Here is a 19,125-nt window from a genome sequence, read left to right on the forward strand (position 1 = left end):
TTTTCTTAAACTATAAGCAATAGATCAACTATATTTGTTATATGGAAGAATTGTTAACTGTACATGTCTGCCTGGCACGGTTCATCTGACCTTGACCTCATTTTCATGGCTCATTAGTCAATGTTTAGTTTTCTTGGTTAATGTTAAGTTTATGTGACAGTTGTAATAAAGCTTTATATTTAGGACTATCAACATAATATCAATGATAAGTAAAGAAGACGAGACATTTCAGCGTGTGCACTCTTGTTTTTATACATACACTGTATATACATTTATAAAGTACATAAGTTATACTTACTACTGATGACTGAAACAGATAACCACTGGAAAGCCATGCAAAACTGTCTGTAACAAGTCAGGAATATGACATATGTTTTCACTTGTTTTGTTGATTGATCGTGTTTGCTGTTGTCAGTTTTGTTTTATGGAATCCCCTAGGCTATTTGAATTTGCCTTGGAGTTTGGTATTTTTGTTCATGCTTATTTGTGATACATACTTTTAATGTCAATTAAATACATGTTCAAACTTTTAAAGATATTATAACATATTACATACTTTAAATGATATTATCATACATTACATCCTTTTAATGACACTATAAATCAGTACATACTTTTAATGAAATTATCATACATTCCATACTTTTAATGACATTATAATACATTACATACTGTAGAATTTAATGACATTATCATACATTGGCTAGAGGTATAGGTGGAGGGTTGAGATCTCAAAAAACATGTTTAACCCCACTGCATTTTTGCGCCTGTCCCAAGTCAGGAGCCTCTGGCCTTTGTTAGTCTTGTATCATTTTTAATTTTAGTTTCTTGTGTATAATTTGGAGTTTAGTATGACGTCCATTATCACTGAACTAGTATACATATTTGTTTAGGGGTCAGCTGAAGGACGCCTTGTCAACGTATATTTGTTCCGCCTAACAGAAGTTCCACTGGAAACTTTGTTATAAACAATGTCATAATATCTATTCCTGTTGGAACTCATATTCTATACTATTTATTCCGTTAGGAACATATACTGTAATATTTATTCCTGTGGAAATAATATTCCAGAATATTTTTTCCTTTTGGAACTTATATTATGAAGGAACTTCTATTCCGTGACAACCTCAGGTTGCGGGAGTTTCTTGCTGCATTGAAGACCCATTGGTGGCCTTCGGCTGTTGTCTGCTCTATGGTTGGGTTGTTGTCTCTTTGACACATTCCCCATTTCCATTCTCAATTTTATATATTTATCATCTATAGATCTATTATAAAACAGTCACCATTTCAAATATGAACTTAGGTGACAAGTTCACAGAAAGTCGTATAGAGGTGAATGAAACAAGTAATCAATTTTCCAACAAATCATGCATACTTATCAAATTAGTTATTAAATATATCCCAAAATGACCATATAACAATGTATAACCAAACCTTTTTTTCCTTTTGAAAATGCCAATTAAAGCAGAATTAACAGAAACTCTACTTTTTCTCCAACATATGTTCTCTTGATTTATTGTGAGTTTTGGTTCTGACATAAACACCATAATAGTAAATTCTGGCTCTATCATTTTAGATGAATATCCTGATGGATTGATGGTTATTGTTCAGGGGTAAATATTAAATGAATCCAGAATGCAAACATGTAAAGTTATTCATGTTAGTCATGTTAGTAGGAGTATGGAGACATCTAACCTTACCCACATACACTATTAATTTTTACTCTTATGCATGCCTTAGAGAGAAGCAATTAATCTCAATGTTTAAAACATTGGTTTGACCAAACTAGGGAACAAACCTATGACCTTCCAAAATACAAATGCCACAAACATAGTGTACTGACACATCCACAGTTTAGTGGCACACTCACAGTTTAATGACACATCCTCAGTTTAATGACACCGCTAGTTTAATGACACAGCCACATATTAATGACACACTGATAGTTAAAATAAATGTGGAATGTGTCCATGGGACACAGATGATGCCCCTGCTTGCATATCATATAAAGGGACATAACTGAAGAACCGTAAAAGTTACGCTACCCAAATTTGTACTTGATCTGTAATTTGTGGTAATGAGCATTGTGTATAAGGTTCATCACATTTGGTTGAGGCAAACTAAAGTTAGAGAACAGAAACGAAAAATTCAGCAATTTTTATGTTTATAAAGGGTCATAACTCAAGAACGGCAAAAGTGACGCCACCCAATTTTGAACTAGTTGTGTATAAGTTTCATAACATTTGGTTGAGGCAAACTAAAGTTAAACTTTTATAAATTGTAACTTGGATGGAGAGTTGTCTCATTGGCACTCATACCAAATCTTCCTATATCTAATTAGAGAACAGAAACGAAAAATTCAGCAATTCTTATGTATATAAAGTGGCATAACTCAAGAACGGTAAAAGTGACACCACCCAATTTCAAACTTGATCTGTATTATGTAGTAATAAGCATTGTGTATAAGTTTCATAACATTTGTTTGAGGCAAACTAAAGTTAGAGAACCGAAACAAAATATTCAGCAATTTTTATGTTTATAAAGGGGCATAACTAAAGAACGGTAAAAGTGACGCCACCCAATTTCGAACTTGATCTGTATTATGTGGTAATAAGCATTGTGGATAAGTTTCATAACATTTGGTTGAGGCAAACTAAAGGTAGAGAACGGAAACGAAAAAACTCAGCAATTTTAATGTTTATAAAGGGGCATAACTCAAGAACCATTATCGTGACGGCACCCAATTTCAAACTTGATCTGTGTTTTGTGGTAATAATCATTGTGTATAAGTTTCATAACATTTGGTTCAGGCAAACTTAAGTTAGAGAACGGAAACCAACATTGGGACATAGGGACGTACGTACAGACAGACGGACAAGGGTAAAACTCCATCCACAGTTTAATGACACACCCACAGTTCAATGACACACTCACAGTTTAATGACACACTCACAATTCAGTGACACCCCACAGTTTAATGACACTCTCACAATTTCATGACACAGCAAGTTAAATGACCCACCAACAGTTTAATGAAACATTCACAGTTTAACGACACACAAAATGTATTAGTTCAACACCAGAGTGCATTCTCATGTATCTCTGAAAGTGATATGTCATTTATCCCATTCTTCACCTTTTATGATGTTTTTAACATGTTATTTACACTCAGTCACAAAATATGTGTTACATGAGGACAAATTACAAATCAAATACAATGAACATGATGATTGACAGAATATACATGGAACTAATAACAAAAGTATACTATCCAAAGACCATAAAACTTATTAGGTACATACATCTTACTAAATGAGAGTAGATAGTTTCCTGAAAAATATAGATTAATTATGCAACAAAAGGCAGTGACATAATGACAGCATCTTTTGCATTTTCAGTACAGATGGGTGTGTTGTATTATATGTCGGTATATATTTCTACCTAAGTTCAGTGATATAAGTATTATTACATACATATAAATAATGATATTCATCACCAACACATTCAATACATAAGGTACATAGACAATCGGTTCTTGCAACATTGTGCCACCTGCCAGTTTCCATAGGAATCTTAAGAGTGCATGTTCTCAGTTTCGAAATCCAGATTCTTTTATCTTTTGGAAGATGTAGTAATAAATTTAAAGACCAAACTGAGCTTTAAAAACTTAACAATAGTATGACTGTTCTCGTGTGTGACTGCATGTTAAAACTAACAACACCCTATACCTCTTGCATCATATTTAAGAAATTTATAACTAGTGTGTGTCGCTCTGCTATGACCCTGACTGAATCCTTTACTTCACAAAATGTACAAACATAACATTCACAAGCTTAAGGTTAATCACAAGTGTCGTGTGTTCGCACATGTATCTCTGCATAATGACCCTGATTGAATCCTTTACTTCACAAAATGTACAAATATAACATACATAACATTACCAGGGTTAAGGTTGATCAACAGTGTGTGTTCGTACATGTTTATCTCTGCTATGACCCTGACCGAATCCTTTTCTACACAAAATATACACATATAACATACATACATGTATCATTCACAAGGTTTAAAAGGTTAATCACCAGAGTGTGATCTTGCATGTGTATCTCTGCTATGACTCTGACTAAATCCTTTTCCACACACATCACATTTATAAGGTTTATCTCCCGTATGTGTTCTCATGTGTCTCTGTAAGTCAATCCTTTGAATGAATTCTTTATCACATTTGTCACATTTATGAGGTTTATCACCTGTGTGTGTTTTGATGTGTCTCTGTAAGTTCCAACCACCAGCAAACCCTCTTCCACATACACTACATTTTAAAGGCTTTTCACCAGTATGCACATAAAAGTGTTGTTTTAAGCACTGCTCCTGACTAAACTCCTTACCACATTCTCCACATTTATAAGGTTTATATCCAGTGTGTATATACTCATGTCTACGTAAGTTCTGACGCGTACTAAATCCCTTACCGCATACTGTACATTCATGACGTATGTCACCTGTATGTATTCTCATGTGACTCTTTAAGTATTTACTCAAACTAAACTCTTTACCGCATACTGAACATTCATGGGGTTTATCGCCTACATGTATCCTCATGTGCACCTTTAAGTATATACTCATACTAAACACTTTACCGCATACTGAACATTCATGGGGTTTATCACCAGTATGTATTCTCATGTGCCCCTTTAAGTGATTACTCATACTAAAGCCTTTACCGCATACTGTACATTCATGGGGTTTATCACCAGTGTGTATTTTCCAATGTCTTTGTAAATTCCGACTCGTACTAAACCCTTTACCGCATACTTTACATTGTCAGACATTTATTTTCTTCGTGGTCTTGGTGAATTTACGTCTTTTGTTTTATCAAAATGGCCTGCAGTCTGAATAAGAGAAGACAATCATAAAATTTTGAGAAGTACCATGTGGGCAAAAGCATATTATTTGCAATCTTTATGGCTTTGTACAACTCAGTTCATCATGCACATGTAAAAGATACAGTTTTTTGTCCAGAATCAAATGGTTATTACCCCATATTTTTAGCTCACCTGGCCCTGGCATTTGTCTGTTTATTAAAAGTATTTTATGACAAAACAATTTAATAGACAACCTCATATTTGCAAAAAGTTATGATTGATTTATAAGTGAACATTTCATGTACATGTATATTTTTTAAAAATGTTATTAAATATCTATTTCAGCATGTTCAGAAACAATTCTTAAAGATATTATTTGTTGTCCCTTGCCAAATTTGTATATATTTATTTGTAGATATTTGAAATTGACAGATTTCCTGTATATACATGATATATGGTCATGATCAATGATGATGGTAAGAACTTATACAAATTATATTACTGAAAATACATATAATATGCGCCAATATAACTCTGTGAAGTCAAAAACGTTTACGGCAATTATATGGCGTGGGATACAATAAAAGACGTTGGGTTCGGTTGAATTCTTAAAAAATCAAAGCAGCTACCCAAAAGAAATCTGGAGGAAAGTTTAGTAAGCCGTATAGACAATTGTTCAAGACATGCTACACTATGCACAGTGACTTCTGCTTTCAAAATAATAGACACCAGGTTAAAAAAGAATCCCACAATAAAAAGTTATTTTCACTTAACATTTGCTTAAAGCGGTTTTAATAATGTTTTATATAAAGTTCAGATAGAGGTATTTCACAATTAAAAATTCAATATATTGTATCTTGTAAATTTTCACGATGCTTCACTGTTAATTAAGTGGTAATTTATTAGCATTAATTTGTTCAACGCCGGTTCTTTTTTATTAAGTATATGCAAGCTAAATTTGCAACACATAATTAACTATTGAATGTTGATTGCTTAATGTCCAGTGGCAAATATGTCATGCGTATTTAGAAAAAACATAAACATTGCAATTTATTAGTTATGTACAGTTTTAATAACTGTTTACTAAGTGGATTCAATTGTACTAATATTCTTCGATGATACCTAAATGGCTATATAATGTATGAGGGTATTGTACGACCTGCTTCATGCAAAAGTGGTTTCTGTGCTTTTAAAATGGAGACTTTACGATTTCATATAAACCAGACACGTTTGGCCTTTTTTTTTAATTAAATGGACACAATTGGGCACTTATAAACAACACGTTTTGGCGCCCTTTGGCAACTAGACATATTTTGCAGTTCAGCGACGTCATATATGGACACGTTTGGGGGAATCGGACACGTTTGGGAGGATGGACACGTTTCTGAGTGTTACAAATATAATAAACATGATAAAGTAAAAGTAAAATGTTTTGGCCTTTTTTTTCTAAGTTTTTCAACACGTGTATTTCATAAACAAAATCATTAAATATTATGACAACACTTCAATTCATTACCCAAGAGTATATTGTCATCATATAAATAAGCTTCGATACATTAAAATCACTGTATCAGGTTATAATAATTGAATATTTTTTTTCATTCACAAAAAAACTGTGTTCTGTTGTCAGTGTTGATGTCAATATCTAGCATGTTCCGGTTTCACAATTCAGGGGTAAATTCAGTAAAAAATCTCCCATTGACTTTAATGCTAATCTATGTCTTGAATTAAATTTATACCTGATTTACCTTTAGAAATTGGAAGCTTTCATATATCATTCATGAAAGTACAAATGTAGCCCTATCTTTTGCAACAATAAAAACATAGGGTCATGCGGCATTTTTGGGCATTCACATGGCCTTGTTTACAAACACTGTAGATTCGCACTTAATTCCTTTACTGACCCCCATTACTTTTCAACCCTGTAGTAAAAAAATTTAGTACATTCAGCATTCATTTTTTAATTTTTTTTAACTCTAGTTTTGATCCATCTATCAAAAAATATTTATTACAAACATTATCTACCAATCAGAAGAGCACAGGACTTCAGTTTTGTACAGAAAGCTCTCCCCCAAATCGGTCCCTGATGACGTATATTTATTTACTGAATTTACCCCTTCACACATGCTCAAGTGTCGCCGCCGAGGGTCTGAATGGGTACACTATAGCAAGGACGTATAACTAACATAATCTAATATACGTCCTTGACTATAGCAAACGATTACCATAACAGATCATAACAAGACCAAGTTGAAGACTCATCAGATAGGGTATAAATAACTCTGAGTAGGGTTTACAGTTGAACGGCAAACGCTTTAACATGTTAATAAATAAATTTGGTGTATTTACTGTTTTCTGATTGGTTAAAAGTATTACTTTTATTTTCAATGTTGTCAATTTTTATGGCGACACGCCCACTTTTACCGGAACTACTTTTTTATTGATTCGAAAATTCTTTTACTTGATACATTCGTAGCAATACGATTTAGAGCAAAACAATAAAGTTTTGTTCAATCATTTGTTGTTTTCAATGTTTTAAATGTGTTATCCTACCCATCTAACCCCGAACTACATGTACATGTATGACTCCGTCCCTCCCCAACTCCTGTCGTCTGCTCAATACTAGTAAGGCAAAGATGGAAGAGGTGCCGGATTTCGACATCGGTGGGGGCGAAAAGCTGATTGAAATGGACTCGTACAGTGAAGAAGATTTATTGGGATGGTTGTTTAAAGATAACTTGCAAAATATTGAACTTGTTGAGCTAAACATTGCTCCCGAAAATCCTGGATTGGCACAACAAACGCATCCACAAGCCCCATCTCAGATTCCGTTGGCACCCAAGCCGGTTGAAGTTGAAAGGCCTACAGTTTCTGGGCTTCAAAAAACACAGAAACGATTTAAAACTGTTACCTCAGAAGAACTGAAAGACCTGCAAGAAAGTCGACAGGCTAAATCAACCAAACAAAACACAAAGTGGGGAGTCAAAGTTTTCCAAGGTAAATACAAACTTATGGAAACACTGTTTATGATTTTGTTATACTCTGACAGTTAAATGAGTTAAATACAATGTACAAACACAACTGTTCTATACACTCAAAATAAAACAATGTAAATTCAGACCAGGATTTGAACCTGGGACCTCTCAAAAAACATGAGCGCTCTGCCACTGAGCTATCTGAATCTATATAATAAATTTTATTTGCTGTTTTTCTACCAATATTGAATATTTCCTCTTTCCTATGTTTGAAAATCAAATTGAATTTCTTATTTTGTTATTTTTCAGAATGGTGTATGGAAGCCCTGGATCAAGTATTGGATTTCGCAACTACTGAAACAGAGGAATTAAACAATGTTTTGGGTAAATTTTACGCCGAGGCAACCCCAAAATTTTCCGAAAAAAGAGGCAAGGAAATGTCAACTGCCCAGTCAAAAGAGTATCACAAAAATTCAATGAAAAACATAAGGGCAGCAATCAACCGCCACATTCATGATTTAGATAGGGATATTGATATCGTTCGCGATAAAGAATTTAGGAAGGCGAATGAAACTCTTGATGGAAAATTAAAGAAAAACCTCGAAAAAGGTCTCTCTCGTCCTACAAAACATAAACAGATTATAACCATGAATGATTTGGAAAAGATAAATTCTTACCTGTACTCATCTGATGATCCAATTATCCTAAGATTCCGTGTGTGGTATAATATTGCTATGCATTTTGTGACCCGTGGGATAGAGTTTCATCAACAACTTCAGATAAACTCGTTTGAATTCCACTTAGATGAAAACAATCGTGAATATGCCTGTTTATCACACGAAATGAAACAGAAAAATTGGCAAGGCGGATTAGACTCTGGAGAAACTATGAATGACAAACGAATGTATTCATGTGAAGGCGATCGCTGCCCAGTTGCTTCATTGAAATTGCTGATTTTGAAAACTGATCCAGATGCAACTTCACTTTTCAATCACATTAATAAAGATGCGTTGTCGTCCAAAACTCCGAACATTTTACAACTATGGTACACTAACAAATCGGTCAAATCTTACCAATTCACAAGATTCATGGCAGATGCCTCCTGTAGTGTAATGTACACAGCTCATTGTCTCCGGGCAACAGCGATCCAAGCAATGAGTGACGCTGGCTTCGAAATCCGGCATATTATGTATATGAGCGGTCACCGGAATGAGGCGTCTGTACGAAGCTACAGTCGGGACTGTTCTACCCTCCAAAAGAAATCAATGAGTGACACACTTTCAACTCTATCCACAGGACGTGCACCGCCACAGACTGCGATGCCAATGCCGATGGCTGTACAAAACAAACCTGCCAGTGTGAGCTCAGTTTTGGCGGCTCGTGACACCCCAAACGTAAACACTATGAATACCGCCTTATCGTCAAACAACTTCATGTCGTCAGGGTTTATTTCTAACTCCTCTTTCCATAACTGCACATTTCAAATCAATAATCCACAGTAAACTGTTGTTTTTGGAAAAGAGCTTACCTGTCTCATAACATTCCAATGACGTGGAGGCCATGACAGTTCATTCATTCTCTCTGACGTTATGTATTCATACACCACCATGTGACGTTACGTTGTTATTGTTAATATAAATAATATAAAAAGTTCTTTGAGCCTTTTTTTTTTATAGACATTTATTTATAATGAATGGCAATAATTTATTTTGAATTTATTGAACCATAAAATTAATTTTTGACTCTTCACATTTTACATAATCCGCTTCGCGGATTATTCAATGTGAAGAGTCAAAAATTAATTTTATGGTTCAATAAATTCAAAATAAATAATAGCCATTCATTAAATGGCGTCTAAGTTCAAGACATTGGTCACGTGATAAAAGGTCAGAGTTTACCGTTTTCTTGTGAACGTGTACACCTCTTGGTTTTTTACCTCGTATCGTCTAATTGTAACTCGTACATAAATAAAACTTGTAGGGTCCAAATCTTGAGTGAATAAGCTTCATTATTATGTATACTTATTTATGAAAGGTGTTATAAAAGTATTCTAAAACAACGATGGAAGTTGAAATTTTTTTTGGAAAATTCGCGTAGGTCTACGGAAAATCCCAAATCATTTCTTAAATGGGTTTGGTAACGTATGGAGGGGTATAAAATATGAAGTAAAACCATTTTCTGCATCTTATATATTAATTATAGATCATAAATTCCCCGGATACGCAATTGTGTCAGCTTATTCGTGGCGAAGCGGAGATCAACGGGAGATAACTCCGTACACGCGTCGTAGGAAACTGCAAGTTCACAACAGTAAATTCGAGTAAAATTAATGATTGTAGTTATATTTCGACACTTTCTTGAATAACCATTCAATATTTTATGTTCCTCTACTCTTGTAACATTAAAATAGTCATGGAATGTTTGAATATGGCATTTTTTCAAGTACCCTAAAACAGGTTTTTGAAAACTTCCAAAGAAGAAAATTATAGATAACTGACTTTTCTCTGAAACTTGGACTTATTTGTATATTCTCAAACACCCTTTTGGTAGATGGAATGATACAAGTCTTTGTTTTACTTTCTTTGTATCAATATTCTTAGAAAGGATATGAAAATAAACTCAGCGTTTGTACATGTTGGTTGTTTAGAACAGTTTGTTTAAATATATTAAAATTTCACTCTAAAATTAGACTTGAATTTTTATATTTAAATAAGTATCTAACATAGAAAGTTGTTAATCTGGTGCACTGAAAATGTTCCACCAGAAATGAGATTTAACAAAGTTATTTAGACTGAAGAACTTGTCACTTTTTATGCTGATCATATGGAGAAAAAAGAGTGATATTATAAATTCTAACACAGCATCAATTGTGAAACAATAGTTCTTTCCTACAGACATTTTATTTTTCAAGATGTGAGGCTTGCCGATCAATTTACATATTTAAGATTTCACTGTTAAGAGTGGAAAAATAACTTATTGACAGAGATTCTGTATGGAAATGTTTCTCTTGATATTTTTAAATACATTTATGTTACCAACTACATTGTATCTTTGTTTTTCTACTATGATCTACAAAGAGATGGGTTCTTTATGTGTGACCTCAATGATTGTCAAGCATGATTATTGGTAGCCTTTATTCCTGATGTAACAATGGAAAATTCTGAGAAAAGCAAGAACTTTTAAGCAGATCCAGGTCTTTTATAAAGAGAGGGTGGATTATTCCTAATTTCCATATACAGAAAAAACATATTTCATTTCATGCCAAATAATTACATACAAGAGGGGTTTATCAGCCATTTGTCAGCAGAACTTGTGTTACAATAGAATTTAACTTTGCATTACATTAAAATACAATATGGAAAAAAAGAAAATGTAGACAATACATGCCCCCCTCCTCTTTGAAAATTTGCTTGATCCACCCCCGAGATAAGAAACTATATAAGATGTACAAGTTCCGTTGCTCGCTCTTAATTAAGAGAAAAAATCTGAACATCCAAAAAGCCAGAAAGGGATTTAAAAACATTATAATCAACACAAAGAAAACTGAACAAAAAGCTGTATTGCAATCTGATATCATACAGTTCTCATAATTCCTATTGCATGTATTACTTCAAGTTTTGATTTTTTTCCCTTATATTTGAATTCATAAGTCCTACAAACAACTGTTGAGTCTTTTAATTAAATTATTGATTGAATAATGAATGATTAGCTAAGCTGGTCTGTAAATAAAGTCTGAAAATGCTTTGTTTAAATAAAAGAGTGTTATTATGTCATAAAATATACTGAATCAACTTCAAATTTAATCCAAATTCATATTTAACTGCTCTAAAATGCATAGTCAATTGAACTACAAAACAAAAACCTGAGACTACTATAACAATTAACATAGAGATTGGTCACTTCCCATGTTATAGTAGTCTCAGACAAAAACAAAGCTGACTTAAATACATGTACAGTATGTTCAGAAATTTTTTGAAGAATGGACAACAATGAGATATTTATTTTTCTGATATCAGAAAAAATCTCATAGTATCAAATCAGAATGAGAGTTCTTTTTATTGAGATAATCAATTTAATCGCATTATTTACTTTAATAAAAACCTCATGATAATATCTGAATTTACAGTCATGCCTTGTCAACCTCTACACTTAAAAATTTAAGGTTCCTAGGCCTAAATGTGGTTGAAATACAGACAATTTTGGTAACTTTTACAAAAAATCTCTTTTTTATGACATACCTTACAATTTCAGAATAAGCTGCATTAAGTTATATATGTATCACATATAAGAATGCTAGTTTGTATTTTAATATCATGATCATCATGAGTATTGCAATAAGTTGTTATTATTCAATTAATTAAAAAAAACATCAATTATTTTTGAATTGATAGATCTGGAACTAGTACATACATTTGTTTTTTTAAACATCTATATACTATTCATTAGGGAACTTATTCAAATATATTTTGTACAAGACAGTCATGGCAGTTCACAATTACAGTGGTCATTATAAACATAATGACACAATTTATACAACCAAATCTTATTGTTGATATATGTAAACTGAAATCATTGCAGAATTTTTCTTTCAAATGATTTAATGTTTGTTAGTCACTTACTTTAAATACTTAACCTGTACTAAAATAAAGAGATGTGGTATGATTGCCAATGAGATAACAGTATAGAAACTATCCACCAGAGTCCAAATTTCTGTTAGCAGTTAAATTATAAGTCACTTTACAGACATCAACAATGAATACATTTCATTGTTATCAGGCAGATGAGGAAAAAGAGTAATGATAGCTTTTTAGCTTACTACATGTACAAGAGAATATAAGAAATATAATATAAATAAGGAAATAATAGAGACAAAAAAGACAGGACTTAGCCACTGGACTATATGTAAAGTGTTCCCTTACTAATCCTTAAAGGAGCTGCTGTACATGTGTATACTTAGAAAAAAGGTTGTTGAGGACTTGGCCACATCAATCAGCATTTTTAGACACTACATTATGATCGATTGCAATCTGCCCTATTTGCTCCAACCTCTAATGAGTATTAAAATTAATACCTAGGGTGGGAATTAAACCCATGTATGTTCATTTACTCTATTGTTCTCTATGTACATACATGTACATGTATATGAAATATATCAAATGCAAAAAAAATGCTGGAATGAAAATATGGTAATTTACATCATGTACATTATTACAGCCTCTTTTTTTTAAGGACCTAGTAAAGGAGGTCCATGGACCTAGCTAGACCTATTTCTTAGGCAAGGTGTATTATATAACTCTTGAAAGTAGTTAAATGCAATTGTAAAATTAATTTTATCTGCTGTTAAACAATAATAACACGATAACAGCGTGCAATTTAGGTAAACAAACATCAATAATCTACCACGTGTTTGTCTGCTGTGCTTGAATATTCAAAACGACCCATCGGGTTTATTTACACGAATGTTTGCTAAAGCAGACAGTTAAACATGTCTGTTTACCTAGTAAGTTCTATAAAAAATGCATTTGCTGTTATGACTTGTGTATGCATGGAAATATAATGAACATAACATTGATTATTTACCGTAAATATTGAATACACATCATTCCTGAGCTATACACACAAAACACATGGCACTGTTGTAACGATGGCTGGTAACGTATAGCCACTTTATAACAGTAAATCCCATTGGATAAGCTACCCTACACAGTACATAATATGCAAATTAATGATTGGATACGAATTTGTGTCAGCTCTCAAATCGATGGAAAAATGTAAACAATGGAATCCGCCATTTTGACATAGGAAACAAACTAATTTTGAATCTTGGATTAAAGGACATTGCGCACATTGCCAGCGTATCACTCATAACCAGTCATGTGCAAATATATCTTTTAATTAGTTTTATACACTTACTTTTCTATGTTTTAGTTAATTTAATGTTTTAATTTACTACAGAACGGAACATCGTTCTCAAAGACGCCGTAGAAAAAATTAATGGTGGCGCTGTTTGTGGGCGTAAACATTTTACATACGGGTACTTTTTTTGTCGACAAATTGACCTCTATCTGTCAGATTCAGGCGTTTGCCGTTCAACTGTTATATGGTTTATTATAGGCAATCTCAAACAAAATTAAAATACCCTGTAATATATAAAACATATAATACGACAACAGTACACACGTACTAAGAACGATAACTCTAATTATCTCCATATCAATACAATCAAATATAAATTATCCAAGTAGTTAACTTCAGCTTGAAATATGCCATAATTAATAAAATACGTTTATAACTACAAATCATAAGCATATGTACCAAAGTCTATATCCGGTAACTGATCAAACTGCAATATTATAGATATCAGTAACTGTACACCTTGTATCAAGGATCATTATTTAAAGTAATCTATTCTAATACACAATTCTACCGACCGTGCAAGACCCTCATGGATAGTCAAGGTCGTTAAAAACAATGCAAAAACCTCATGGGTTGTCAAGTTTTATGATATATTACTTAGGTTAATACATTAATAAGGACAATTATTTGAGAATTAGGAGATCATAATTACGAACACTCAATGCTCTTACCAAAAGTTTACACATAATTAAAAGCTCTTTTAATGAATTATATAAATAAAATTGACATACAAAGTTACAACCCAATTAACAAATATTTATAAGAAAATTCTTAAAAAAAAAATCATAAACATAAAATCAAAATTAAGTACAGCTATGTCGATTTCACAGATATATGGTCTAATATTAACAATATCAAAAGCAATTATCAGCAAGATTTTATTTATAGAGTTGTTCATAATGCTCTTCCTACTAAAGATAATCTAATAAGAAGAAATTATATTAACATTTCTCCTAAATACTATTTTTGCAACTCGGAAAATGAAACATTAAAGCATTTCCTGCTATATTGTAACAAATTAAGACTATTTAGAAAATATATCAATGACTTCATTAGAATAGAAATAAATGATCAAAATTTTGTTTTAAATGCATTCACTTGTCTGTTATTCAAGATACCATGGGAACTTTTCCCATTTATATATGCATATGTTTATTCAGTATGTCAACTTAGTCATAATATTAATTCCAGTGGTTTAGTTCAGACTCTAACCACTACCTTTCATAGAAATAGAGATATATACTTAGATAAAAATAATATAATGCAGTAAAACATGCTACTTATATTTATTATAATTTGTGTGTATATGTTATATTCTTTATTAAATGAAATACTCATGTTTAATGTTCGGAGCACAATGATGACATTATTTGGCGACATATACCTCTTCTACCAACGTGAGAAGGAAGGTTGAGGCCCTCATCCAGATATTACTGATTTTAAATACATTATTTCTAATTAGTTGGTTAGAAAATAGCTTAGGCTAACTCTCTGGTAATAATCATATGATCTTGAATGCACAAACCTAGCTTCTTTCTGTGCATATTTGTTCGACACTCTGTAACAATCTTAATTAATAATATTTTATACTAATAAATTCTTAGTTTTACTTATAACTTAAGTCATATTGAGATGTTTATGTTAAAATTTATCTTCACATCCTACAGTCTGAGTGCTAAAATAAAAAAAAAAAAAAACCAAACGAACAAGAGGCCGCTCTCAAGAGCCTGAATTGCTCACCTGTAATTTTTTGCTTAAATCTTTCATCAATGATTATTTTTGCTTTTCAATATATATTAATGAATGGCTTAAAACTTCCATTGAAATGTTCTTTGTATCTATCATATTTTCTTCAAAATCAAAGAAATGTATTTTACCCATATGTTTCATTTTGCCATAGTGGCTATGTTTCTTGACGTACAAGAAAATAAAATTTATACTAGATACTCTGAAACTCATTCAGCCCAAGTTTGGCTGAAATTGATTCAGTAGTTTCAAAGGAGAAGATTTTTTGAAGTAAGCAAACCAAATGAACAAATTGTGAAAAATTGATTTTAAAGGGCAATAACTTCTTAAGGGGACAATTGACAATTTTGTTCATACGAACTTATTTGTAGATCTGACTTTGCTGAACATTTTTGCTGTTTACAGTTTATCTTTATCATTAATAATATTCAAGATAATAACCAAAATCTGCAAAATTTCCTTAAAATTACCAATTAAGTGGCAGCAACCCAACAATAGGTTGTTAGATTCATCTGAAAATTTCAGGGCTGCCAGAGCTTGGCCTAATAAACATTTTTACCTCCATCAGATTAGCTCTAAATGCTTTGGTTTTTTGAGATATAAGCCAAAACTTGCATTTTACCCCTACGTTCTATTTTTAGCCATGGCGGCCATGTTCTTTACGAAACAGAAAATAAAACAGATAATAACCAAAAATTGCAAAATTTCCTTAAAATTATCAATTTAGTGGCAGCAACCCAACAATGGGTTATCAGATTCAACTGAAAATTTCAGGGCTGATATAACTGGACCTAATGAACACTTTAACCCCATGTCAGATTTGCTCTAAATGCTTTGGTTTTTGAGATATAAGCAAAAAACTGCATTTTACCACTATGTTCTATTTTTAGCCATGGCGGCCATGTTATTTGACGAAACAGTAAATAAAACAAAAACTTTATTCTAGATTCCCTAAGCATCATTCAGCTTAAGTTTGGTTGGAATTGGTGCAGTAGTTTCAGAGGAGAAGATGTTTGAAATAGTTTACACCAGACGGACGACGACAGACGACGACGGAAGCCAAGTGATGGCAAGAGCTCACCGTTCCTTCGGAACGGTCAGCTAAACAAAAAAATTGGTAAAGATATAATCGTAAACTAAATAATAACACATTACAACAAACAAAAAACAGCTTATTGTGTATATAATACAGGGGTTGAACAGTGCTCCTCTATGAAGTTACTGTACGTCTACATACTTCACATACTGGAATCTGAATATAAAGAAATATTGACTTCATAATTCCAAAAATAATATATAATATAGTTTAACTCAATGCAAGACAACATTCTATGCTGGAATCTAATAAAAGCCAAATATGAAAAATTAAGGGCATACGATACAGTTTCGATCCCACGGTGAATTTTTGACGAAAAGCATACAAGTTATTTTTCACCTAAGCAATTCAAATATGCAATAAAAAATGTACCTTCATGTGCTACTTTAAGAGATAATTGGGGTCGAAATTATTTTTACTCAAAATTTCGTTCTTTTGGACGGACATTTCTATCCTTGGATATAGACATACCTAACTTTTTTGTTTCAAAAGACAAACACAAGCGGATTTTTGTACAAAAAATGGAAAATCTTCTTAACATAAGTATGCTCTAAATTTGTATAACAATTCTTTGGAAATAATTATTTTTTACTGATCAAAGTTTCAGGATTTTAGAAAAAAACGGCATTTTTTGCTGTATATTTATCTAATTAAAAAAAAAAATCATCAGTGACTTTTTCATAAAAATTGGTACAAATAATCTTCATACGTTATCAAACCTAGTGTCATTTTAAATAAGAGCTAGCTAGGGGTCCATGAACTCTTTCAAATTAAATCAGTTTGAATGATAAAAACAGTCGAAAAATGTATCTTTTTTCCGATATGGCACTGTTTGACGTCGCGAAAAATAACATTTTACGTTAGCAACGTCATTACCTCCCCTGTAACTATCGTATTCCCTTTATGGGAATCAAACTGGACTTTCATACACGTTTTCATAACACATTCATATCCTTCATACAAAGATAAAAATATAGGAAATATATGCACCAAAGACTAATGAAAAGAATATGACTGACTAACCTGAATATTAAGTGGTTTCCAGGAGAAGAATAATAAATTTATATATATGAGGGGCCTGATGGGGGGGTCTCATCACGATTCACGAGTTGATTTTTTTGTCAATCACGATTCACAGAAAATAAATTTCCATGATCACGGATCACGAAAATATAAAAAAAATAATAAATCTGTAGAAAAACGGATCACGATAGCGAAAATGCGCCGATCACGAAGAACGAAAATAACCCATCAGGCCCCTCATATATCACAATAAAGTGTCAGTGTTCTATATCTCTAGATCTGTGAAGAATTTGAAAAGAGTGCCTCAATATCAAAAAGAGTTCACAGAGTAACCAATCGGAATAAAGAAATAGAAAACCTATGATGTAAATACCAAAGCGAAAAGAAAATCAAAGTACTTTCATACTGTATACCCCGTCAGAGTCAGTCAATAAGTCAGTGCATGAACAAATATTAAAATGGGGATATCTGTAAAGTGCGAAACTTAATAGAAACGGAACGGAACAAAACAAAACGAAACGAAACGAAACGAAATAAGGCAAAACGAAACGAAATGAAACGAAATAAATATTTTTTTTTTTACAATTTCAACTTAAAAGTCCCCTCTCCATGTCTTTATATGTTCCAATATGTCTTTATATGTACCAATAAATCTTTGTATGTACCACTATGTCTTTATATGTACCAATAAATCTTTATATGTACCAATATGTCTTTATATGTACCAATATGTCTTTATATGTACCAATATGTCTTTATATGTACCAATACGTCTTTATATGTACCAATGTCTTTATATGTACCAATAAATCTTTGTATGTACCACTATGTCTTTATATGTACCAATAAATCTTTATATGTACCACTATGTCTTTATATGTACCAATATGTCTTTATATGTACCAATATGTCTTTATATGTACCAATCTGTCTTTATATGTACCAATCTGTCTTTATATGTACCAATATGTCTTTATATGTACCAATAGATCTTTATATGTACCAATAAGTCTTTATATGTACCAATATGTCTTTATATGTACCAATAAATCTTTATATGTACCAATAAATCTTTATATGTACCAATAAATCTTTATATGTACCAATATGTCTTTATATGTACCAATACGTCTTTATATGTACCAATATGTCTTTATATGTACCAATACGTCTTTATATGTACCAATATGTCTTTATATGTACCAATATGTCTTTATATGTACCAATACGTCTTTATATGTACCAATAAATCTTTATATGTACCAATAAATCTTTATATGTACCAATACGTCTTTATATGTACCAATATGTCTTTATATGTACCAATAAATCTTTATATGTACCAATATGTCTTTATATGTACCAATATGTCTTTATATGTACCAATATGTCTTTATATGTACCAATAAATCTTTATATGTACCAATATGTCTTTATATGTACCAATAAATCTTTATATGTACCAATATGTCTTTATATGTACCAATAAATCTTTATATGTACCAAT

At 32.1% G+C, this 19,125-nt stretch overlaps 2 protein-coding genes across 2 annotated transcripts; one reads left to right on the top strand and one right to left on the bottom strand.

Annotated features, from left to right (window-relative positions):
* Window positions 1-3,268: 3,268 nt before the first annotated feature.
* Window positions 3,269-4,821, bottom strand: LOC127721079 (zinc finger protein 227-like; the record flags this gene model as incomplete). The annotated part of the gene is made up of 1 exon (XM_052227762.1): window positions 3,269-4,821. A coding segment is annotated over one exon (750 nt), but the record flags the coding sequence as incomplete, so codon positions are not given.
* A 2,588-nt stretch (window positions 4,822-7,409) lies between these two features.
* Window positions 7,410-17,982, top strand: LOC127721080 (uncharacterized). The gene is made up of 3 exons (XM_052227763.1): window positions 7,410-7,859; window positions 8,147-8,946; window positions 17,896-17,982. Exons 1-3 carry the CDS (start codon window positions 7,445-7,447, stop codon window positions 17,980-17,982), a joined length of 1,302 nt encoding a protein of 433 aa, XP_052083723.1. The 5' UTR covers window positions 7,410-7,444.
* Window positions 17,983-19,125: the final 1,143 nt, after the last annotated feature.

Source organism: Mytilus californianus, unplaced genomic scaffold (genome assembly GCF_021869535.1).
Source record: "Mytilus californianus isolate M0D057914Y unplaced genomic scaffold, xbMytCali1.0.p SCAF_12, whole genome shotgun sequence".
Taxonomy (NCBI): domain Eukaryota; kingdom Metazoa; phylum Mollusca; class Bivalvia; order Mytilida; family Mytilidae; genus Mytilus; species Mytilus californianus.